Source organism: Microcaecilia unicolor, chromosome 1 (genome assembly GCF_901765095.1).
Source record: "Microcaecilia unicolor chromosome 1, aMicUni1.1, whole genome shotgun sequence".
In the NCBI taxonomy this organism is placed as follows: Eukaryota; Metazoa; Chordata; class Amphibia; order Gymnophiona; family Siphonopidae; genus Microcaecilia; species Microcaecilia unicolor.
In genome coordinates this window covers 10,541,994-10,551,946 of record NC_044031.1, presented here as the reverse complement: position 1 = coordinate 10,551,946, position 9,953 = coordinate 10,541,994, and the positions used below count along the sequence as shown (strand labels likewise).

Sequence of the window (9,953 nt, the reverse complement as noted above, 5' to 3'; positions counted from 1 at the left end):
AAAAATAAAAAAGTAAAAAACGAAAACAGGAAAAATTAAAAAAATAAAACCAGACGACACTTCTATTATGAATACTTAAAAATATTTATTCACTATAAAAACTAATATAGAAAAATGGGGTAGTCAGGACTCGACACTGCTGTGTTTCGGCCGGTCAGGCCTACATCAGGAGTCCCTTCACCATATGTAGTCTCTTTCTCTATTCCTACATTGGATGGTTTTTGTATTTGTATGTGGAAAAACCTATCAATAAACTGTAACGAAGCGTCTGTGAAAACGACTCTCCGATTTTCTCTTCATAAAAACTTGTGGTGCTTAAATCAAACTCAAAACAGTATAGACTAGAGAAGCACTCATCGGCATCTCGCATCTGAGAGTCTATACTGTTTTGGGTTTGATTTAAGCACCACAAGTTTTCTGAAGAGAAAATCGGAGAGTCGTTTTCACAGACGCTTCGTTACAGTTTATTGATAGGTTTTTCCACATACATCCTAAGGCTTGATTTCTGACTGAAATTCTTACTACACTCAGTGCATGTAAATGGCTTCACAGCTGAATGGATTATCTGGTGCCTTTCTAGCGATCTGTTCTCAGTGAAGCTTTTACCACATTCAGTTCACATATATGGCTTCATACCTGTGTGGATTCGCTGGTGTTTGGTCAGTGTTGCCTTCACACTAAAGATTTTACCACATTCAGTGCATGTAAATGGTTTCTCTCCTGTGTGGATTCTCCTGTGTATGGCCAGTTTTCCCTTCTCACTAAACCTTTTATCACACTCAGTGCATGTAAATGGCTTCTCTCCAGTGTGGATTCTGTGGTGTACAGTCAGGATTTCTTTCTTACTAAAGCTTTTCCCACATTCAGTACATGTAAATGGCTTCACCCCTGTGTGTATTCTCTGGTGTAGGGTCAGTCTTCTCTTCTCAATAAAGCTTTTTCCACACTCATTACATGAATATGACTTCAATCCTGTGTGGATTCTCTGGTGCCTGGTAAGTGTTCCCTTTTCACTAAAGCTTTTACCACACTCAGTACATGTAAACGGCTTCTCTCCTGAGTGGATTCTGTGATGTATAGTCAGTGTATTCTTCTCACTAAAGCTTTTACCACATTCATTACATGTAAACAGATTCTCCCCTGTGTGGATTCTCTGGTGTATGATCAGACTTCCCATTACGCTAAAGCTTTTACCACACTGATTACATATAAATGGCTTCTCTCCTGTATGGACTTTCTGGTGTGTGATCAGTGTTTTCTTTACACTAAAGCTTTTACCACACTCACTACATGTAAATGGCTTCTCTCCTGTGTGGACACGCTGGTGTATGATCAGTGTTTTCTTCTCAGTAAAGCTTTTACCACACTCACTACATGTAAATGGCTTCTCTCCTGTGTGTCTTCTCTGGTGTACGATCAGTGTTCCCTTTTTACTAAAGCTTTTACCACACTCAGTACATGTAAATGGCTTTTCTCCTGTGTGGACTCTCTGATGTATGGTCAGGGTATTCTTCGCAGTAAAGCATTTACCACACTCACTACATGTAAATGGCTTCTCTCCTGTATGGATTTTCTGGTGTTTGATCAGTATTCCCTTCGTACTTAAGCTTTTACCACACTCAGTGCAGGTAAATTGTTTCAGTCCTGAATGAATTACCTGGTGCCTTTTAAGTGCACTCTTGCTAAAGAAGCTTTTACCACAAGCACTACAGGTAAACGGCTTCACCCCTGTGTGTATTCTCTGGTGTAGGGTCAGGCTTTTCTTCTCAATAAAGCTTTTTCGACACTCATTACATGAATATGACTTCAATCCTATGTGGATTTTCTGGTGTATGATCAGTGTTGCCTTCACACTAAAGTTTTTACCACATTCAGTGCATTTAAATGGTTTCTCTCCTGTGTGGATTCTCCTGTGTATGGTCAGTTTTCCCTTCTCACTAAAACTTTTATCACACTCAGTGCATGTAAATGGCTTCTCTCCAGTGTGGATTCTGTGGTGTACAGTCAGGATTTCTTTCTTACTAAAGCTTTTCCCACATTCAGTACATGTAAATGGCTTCACCCCTGTGTGTATTCTCTGGTGTAGGGTCAGTCTTCTCTTCTCAATAAAGCTTTTTCCACACTCATTACATGAATACGACTTCAATCCTGTGTGGATTCTCTGGTGTCTGGTAAGTGTTCCCTTTTCACTAAAGCTTTTACCACATTCACTACATATAAACAGATTCTCCCCTGTGTGGATTCTCTGGTGTATGATCAGACTTCCCATTACGCTAAAGCTTTTACCACACTGATTACATATAAATGGCTTCTCTCCTGTATGGATTCTCTGGTGTCTGGTCAGTGTTTTCTTCTCAGTAAAGCTTTTACCACACTCACTACATGTAAATGGCTTCTCTCCTGTGTGTCTTCTCTGGTGTACGATCAGTGTTCCCTTCTCACTAAAACTTTTATCACACTCAGTGCATGTAAATGGCTTCTCTCCAGTGTGGATTCTGTGGTGTACAGTCAGGATTTCTTTCTTACGAAAGCTTTTCCCACATTCAGTACATGTAAATGGCTTCACCCCTGTGTGTATTCTCTGGTGTAGGGTCAGTCTTCTCTGCTCAATAAAGCTTTTTTCACACTCCTTACATGAATACGACTTCAATCCTGTGTGGATTCTCTGGTGTATGGCCAGTGTTCTCTTCGCACTAAAGCTTTTACCACACTCAGTACATGTAAATGGCTTCTCTCCTGTATGGATTTTCTGGTGTTTGATCAGTTTTCCCTTCGTACTTAAGCTTTTACCACACTCACTACGTGGAAATCGCTCAATGCTGTGGATTCTCTCGTGTGTTGTGAGGTGTTCTTTCTGACTGAAGCTTTTATTACAGTCAGTACAGGTAAATGGGTTCATTCCAGTGTCAGTTTTCGGATGGTCTCTGAGACTGTCTGTAATGAAGCTTTTACCACACATAGTAGAGGTAAATGGTTTCACTACTGAATGAAGTCTCTTGCGCATTGTGAGGTTTCCTTTCCAACAAGCACTTATTCCACTGTCAGCAGAAGTATATAATCTCTTGTTTTTCTGGTCATTAGAGAGGTTTGTCTTCCTGCAAAATATTTGTTCAGATTTAGTACACTTGTCCAGTTCCTCATCAGTTTGAGATTTTTTACGATCTGTGAATGCATCTCTATAGCTAAAGCTTTTCTGACATTCAGTACTTAAAACTGATTTGTCTCCCGGGAGGAATTTTGCATTTCTTGTGAAGTTTTCTTCCCAGTTGAAGCTTTGATCACATTCACGACATGAAGATATTGTGTTTTTAGTGGTGTCTTTTGTAATGTCTGTTTTACTGATAAAGTTTTTCCCATATCCTGTACACATTCTAGTTTTATGAATATTCTCATGTTGTATGAGCTCTTTCTTCCTACTGAAACCTTTCGCACATTCAGAATCTGTAAAATGTTTCTCTTTTATGACTGTTTTCTGTTGTCCCTGTAGTTCTCTCTTTTGACTGGCGGTTTTCCCACTGTCCGTACATGTAGGTGGTCTCTCTTCAGTATCAGATCTGTGATGTGATTTTAGTTGATCACTGAGGAAAATCTCACAAATATCACAGGAACAGCTTTGATCTCTCATCCGGTTTCTCTCCTCTTCCCCTGTCTGTATGATATTACTGGTACTGTTTTCACACAGAGCTGAAGGTTTTTGTTTATTTTGATTTTTTCCCTTTTCTTTCCAGTCAGAACAGGAACGAGTCTTCTCTTTCTCTCTTTCTGGTAACATCTTTTCCCCTTCCGGCTTCTCAAGGAGCTTCCAGTTGTGTTTCTCTGTATTACTAGGTTTAAGATCATTTTCTAAGTAAAAAAAAAAAAGAGCATTGCGTATGATTATAGGAGAAGAACAATTTAACAAATTTACTAATAGAATATCCCCTTTTTTTATTTTTATTTGCATGAAGTCTTTATTGACTGTTAAAACGTTACAAAGAGCTCATGGAACAAAATACTACATATTGATGTATGCAAACATAAACATGCATCCTAGACACCTCTGTTCACCAGTTTCAACATCCTTATATAATCTTCAAGGAAGTTCAAAGTTTGTAAATTTTTACTAGAAAATATCTCACCCCTTGAGGCCCACCCTTCCCCCCCCTCCTGCCCAACCGTTCCTTGGGAAGATCCCTCTGCACATCCATCGATACACCACTCTCACAGCTCACTTAGAACACTAAGAATAAAAGGTTTCCAGACTGTGTGCCATTTACTCTTCTGGTGCCTTCGTTCTGCTAAGAGCCTCTCCATTTCGCCTCCAGCGTTCCCTTCCCTCTCAGTGCCCCGCCCCCTTGGAAAGATGAAATGACATCAGAGGAGGGCGGGACACTGAGAGGGAAGGCAAGGGAAGACTGGAAGCGACGCGAGCCGAGCCTGCCGCCGCTGTGACCTCAGGTATGGAGGGGAGGGGAGAATCACTGGAAATGGATGAGATGGAACGGGAGGGCAGAATCGCTGGACATGGAGGGGAGGGCAGGGGAGAGAGACGAGAACACGCTTAGACGATAGCCTTCCTAGGGCCCGTTTCATTTGTTCCGACACGGGCGTTTTTGCTTGTATGTTAAAAAGAGGGTATTGAGTCAAATAAAATAAACATTCCACATAAAACGGATAGCAGCGTGAAATCCTCGTGGATAGAAAGGGAAGAGTATAGTGGTAGGGCTGTACTACCATCCGCCAGAACAGAACGGACAGATAAAGAAACATTTACAGAAAATAGGAAACTGGGCAACAGTGTAATAATGGCTGATTTTAATTACCCCTAATATTGACTGAATAAATGTTACATGATCAACTGGTCCAAGAACCGACATGAGGGGAATATTTTAGATCTGGTCCTTCGTGGAATGCCAGGCATGGTACAAGAGGTAACAGTGTTGGATCCGCTGGGAAACAGTGATCAAATTTGAGCAGATATCTGGAGTGAAACCGCTAAGGAAATCTACTGTAGCAGCATTTCATTTCTGAAAGGGCAACTACAACAAACTGAGAAAAATGTTTTTAAAAGAACCTAAAAGGATCGATTGCAAAGGTTAGAACTTTAAAATCAGACGTGAACATTGGTTTATTTTTCTTCCCCTAAAAATATCCATTTTTCCATGGATTTACTGCTTTTAATTATTTATTTATTAATTAATTTCATTTATACCCCACATTATCCCATGCATCAGGTTCGATGTGGCTAACAACTGATCGTGATTAACAGTACAAAAAGTGATGTCTGATAATATGCATTAAGTAGTAATAACAAAATAACTGAGGATTGAGTAATTACAATACGTAATATGGAAACGAATCCTAGACGCAACAATTTATAGTCATCCACATTGTAAACCCCCAGGGGTGCTCTTGTGTGCTGAGCGCCCTCTTGTGGCTCCTGTCCAGTCTCACAGGCTCTCCGCCCAGCCTCAAAAGCACTTGGCTTCCGAGAAGGACTCAGTTCTTCTCTAAGGCTGCTTGTACTCCTAACCTCAAGGACTTGGGCTCCTCCTTCACTGTTCCCCCCAGTTATCACTGCTGCTGTGAATCCTTCCCTGCTATACCCTCTGGTAACCGGTCACCCTTCTGGTACTCCGGCAGTGCCCCTTGACACCTTCTTTGGGGAATATAGCCCTGGTTTCTCCGCTTTCACAAATATGCAAATTAGCCCCAGTAGATGCAAATACACTTTATTCATGCTGCTCCAGTCTTGCAGGGAACACCTTCTTTCCAGCTTATTAGCCAATTGGTTTCTTCTCCACTGAGCCCACTTACTGAAGAGACATGGGTCTCAGTGTAAAACAGCCACCTCCCCTGGATAGGACTTTCTTCACCCCACGGCTATTAGTCCACTTCAAATAATCCACAGTGTCATTAATAACATGTCCATAGTCAGGTAAGTACCTTCTGGGTTTTTGAGGGAACCTTCTCTCTCAGCTTCCAATTCTCCTCCAGCAGGTCTCTTCCTTCACTTTCACCTTCAGACTTCATCCATTCCAGGTCCCCATCTCCTCTCCTCTTTCTCTTCTTAGAGGGTGCTTTTTATAGGGTGGCCAATAATCCACCCCACCTCTTTAGGCCTCTCCCCCCCTAATTCCAGAAAGGTCCAGACCCAGAACTCTCTCCAACTTTCCATCTCCTATTCTGAGAGTTCCCCCTGGTGGCCTCATCAGGGAAGGGCCAGTCCTATACCCTGAGCGCCCCCTAGCTGTCCCTCTAGGTCATTACGGAGACATACCTCTCTTGGCTCCCTCTAGTGACCGATGGGCATTTTCCCTGATTTTCTGCAGGAGAGCGCCCTCTGGCGGCCTCCTTAGGGTAGGGCAGTCCTGTGATTATCACAACATATAACAACAACTAGAATGGAACTGAGAAGTTGGAATAATTATACAATTAGGGATTTAAATTAATTATGATCATTTGTGAGAAACTGCTTAAACAGAGAGGCTTTAAGGTACTTCCGGAATATCAAATAATTAGGTTCCCATCTGATGAATTTCGGGAGGGAATTCCACCATTTGGAACAGAGATAAGAGAATCCTGACATGTAGATTGACTTGTAGATCACATTCTTGCAATGGGGATAGTGGACGGTTAGTTAATTTCTTGAACCAGGGAGAGCATTGCGAAGGGGGGGGGGGGGGGGGGGGATCGATTAGAGGTTGCACGTTATCAGGTGTTAAGCCACATGGTTTTGAAAACAAATGTACATAGTTTGAATGTTATTCTGGATTTGATTACGAGCCAGTGTAACTTTATAAGCAAAGGGGCTGCACTTTCGATTTTTTTAGCCTTGTAGACTAATGTGGCTGCTGTATGTGCATTTTTTTCAAGGAAGATTCCTTACAGCCAGCAAAAATGGCATTGCAATAATCGAAGTGTGATAATACCACTGTTTGTACTAAGGTTCTATCATTAGGGACGAGATGCCCACTGCTCTGGGATCTTGCCATGTACTTGTGACCTGGTTTGACCACTGTTGGAAACAGGATGATGGACATTCGGTCTGTGCCAGTATGGTAACACTTATGTTCTTAATCTTTTATTTGTATGTATACACCCTTGACACAGGCACTTTGCAGAAACACGGGCTGTGTCAGGTCCTTCAATAAACTTCACTTCCTTCAGCTTAAGGCTTTGCCTCTCCGTACCATCTGTGATCCACTAGACTTCTGTTGTGTTGTCTGGTTCGTGTTGCTGATTCTCTGTTGCTTGCTTGCTTTGTATATAGAGTGGATCATCTCTCCATGACTCATCCGTCACTCGGGTTTCCTGCACTGAGACTCACACGCTGCCAGTCACTCCTTACTCTGCCTTAGAAGGGATTTGAACAGGGAGAATAACAGGAAATCCTTACCTAGAGACATCAGGATCTCATAATTCTCCTTCACCACCTCCCCGTAAAGTTCCTTCTGCCCTTCATCTAAATACTCCCACTCCTCCTGGGAGAAAAAGACAGTGATGTCCTCAAACGTCACCCGCATCTGAAACAGAAACAAGGAACACTCTCAGGGACAGGAGGAGATGCTCAGAATACATTAGATTGGAGCTCCTGACATATTATCTCCCTCATGTCTTTGTTTTGGGGTTGTAACTGTGCAGATTCTTAAACAATTCAGCTTTATCTATATCTTTTGTATAGAATTCCCCTGGAGTAAACAACCACCTCTTCTGTGCTCCAGGACTGATTCCACTTCAGCTGCCTCAGCTCAGCTTGATTACCCCCATCCACTCTGCAATCTCATTCTCCAACTAGTATGAACCCCTCCCTAAGAAGGATAACCCCACAGCTTTATTTCTTTTTCCTCATTCCAGCATCCCCACCTCCTCTGCCAGGTCTTTCTCCATTCTCCTCTGTGCACACACATCCCATCTGCCTCCCCACAGGAAAGATGCCCAGAGCTCTCTCTCATACTGTACCTACACCACTGTATACATTAGTCCTCTTTCTGAAGTCCATCTTCCCCCAGCACACATGCTTCCACAGCTCTCTCAGAATAACTCACACAGCACACAACCCGCCACAGTTCTCTCAATCTCCCCAGCACTCACAGCTGTCTCAACCCCACCCTAAAGAACAGTCTCTCCGCAGCTCTCTATCTCCCTTCCTCCTGTTCAAACATGATCCAACAGAAATCACAAACGAAATCAAACTTAGCCTCCAAATCATGAATTCATGGGCGGATGCATTGCAATTAAAATTCAACGCAGATAAAACACACTGTCTCATCCTCTCATCACAATACAACACGAACAAACCCACCACTATAAACACCCCAGACTACACCTTCCTGTTTCAAACAGCCTTAAAATTCTCAGAGTTACAATCGACCGAAACCTCACGCTAGACAGCCAAGCGAAAAATACAGCAAAGAAAATGTTCCACGCAAAGTGGAAACTCAAATGAGTAAAACCTTTCTTCCTGAGGGAAATATTCTGCAGCCTGGTACAATCAATGGTGCTAAGTCACCTAGACTACTGCAATGCAATCTATGCTGGATGCAAAGAACAAATCATTAAGAAACTCCAAACTGCCCAAAGCACCGCAGCCAGACTCATATTTGGAAAAACAAAATACGAAAGTGCTAAACCCTTAAGAGAAAAACTACATTGGCTCCCAATCAAAGAACGAATTGCGTTCAAAATCCGCACCCTGGTCCATAAAATTATTCACGGCGAGGCCCCAGTCTACATGGCAGACCTCACAGACTTACCAACCAGGAACACAAAAAGGTCAGCACGCACATACTGTTTTTAGTGGAGTCTGTTCTTATGTGGCCCCCTCCGACAGCTAGTCTCGGAGAGGGCTGTAATTATGTAAGAATTACCTCTCTGATATATTTGTACCTACCATAGGAAATATACCATTTGGATAGATAAAGAAAAATAGGGTTTCTACCTCCTTACACCCACCCCAAGATATCGTGATAGAAAAAGACAGAATGGACAGAAGCTATGCTCTTTCCAAAGGGATAGTCTTTATTCCAGTATAGACAATAACAAAGCAATTAGGCAAAGCAATTAGAGTAATCAGACAAGAGTAGTCTGAGTAATCAGATTAAAGTTAAATTGTACAGTGCTGCGTAAATTGTACAGTGCTGCGTAACCCTAGTAGCAGTAGTGGTTAGATAGTACTGTGATAAGACCTGTGTGCTGGGGAAATTCCTGTAACAGAATGGCGTCTATAATTCTCTGTAAAAGAAACCTTGGACTTATTATTAGATGCTGAGTTTCATAAACATTGTTCAGTGTTCTATAAACATTCAGATAGTGTGTTCCCTAATTTAGCTGAATTTGCAAGTTGGGAGGGGGATTGATGCTCAGTCCACTATATATAAGGCACTGCTGTGACTGTATCTAGTCAGAGGGCTGAGATGACCAACAGAGAGTAAGTCTTTGCAGCTGTGGTTTCGCTCCCTCTCAGTATTATTGCCTTATTGTCTAATTGCTTTGCCTAATTACTTTGTAGATTTCTCTGCTATATGTTACTGGAGGCAATGACTAAGCAATAAGGCAAGTAACATATAGCAGAGAAATCTACAAAGTAATTAGGCAAAGCAATTAGACAATAAGGCAATAATACTGAGAGGGAGCGAAACCACAGCTGCAAAGACTTACTCTCTGTTGGTCATCTCAGCCCTCTGACTAGATACAGTCACAGCAGTGCCTTATATATAGTGGACTGAGCATCAATCCCCCTCCCAACTTGCAAATTCAGCTAAATTAGGGAACACACTATCTGAATGTTTATAGAACACTGAACAATGTTTATGAAACTCAGCATCTAATAATAAGTCCAAGGTTTCTTTTACAGAGAATTATAGACGCCATTCTGTTACAGGAATTTCCCCAGCACACAGGTCTTATCACAGTACTATCTAACCACTACTGCTACTAGGGTTACGCAGCACTGTACAATTTAACAAAGAGAG

The 9,953-nt window shown here is 42.0% G+C and overlaps 1 protein-coding gene across 1 annotated transcript in view; it reads right to left on the bottom strand.

Annotated features, from left to right (window-relative positions):
• Positions 1-298: 298 nt before the first annotated feature.
• LOC115460740 (zinc finger protein 585A-like) overlaps positions 299-9,953 on the bottom strand; it is a 28,730-nt gene continuing 19,075 nt past the window's right edge. The window contains exons 2-7 of the mRNA XM_030190495.1: positions 6,260-6,350; positions 3,595-3,843; positions 2,779-3,441; positions 2,003-2,652; positions 637-1,762; positions 299-552 (exon numbers count right to left, since the gene is read on the bottom strand). Coding sequence (XP_030046355.1) covers positions 458-552; positions 637-1,762; positions 2,003-2,652; positions 2,779-3,441; positions 3,595-3,843; positions 6,260-6,350 — 2,874 coding nt within the window. The 3' untranslated portion in view covers positions 299-457. The remainder of the gene's footprint in view (positions 553-636; positions 1,763-2,002; positions 2,653-2,778; positions 3,442-3,594; positions 3,844-6,259; positions 6,351-9,953) is intronic.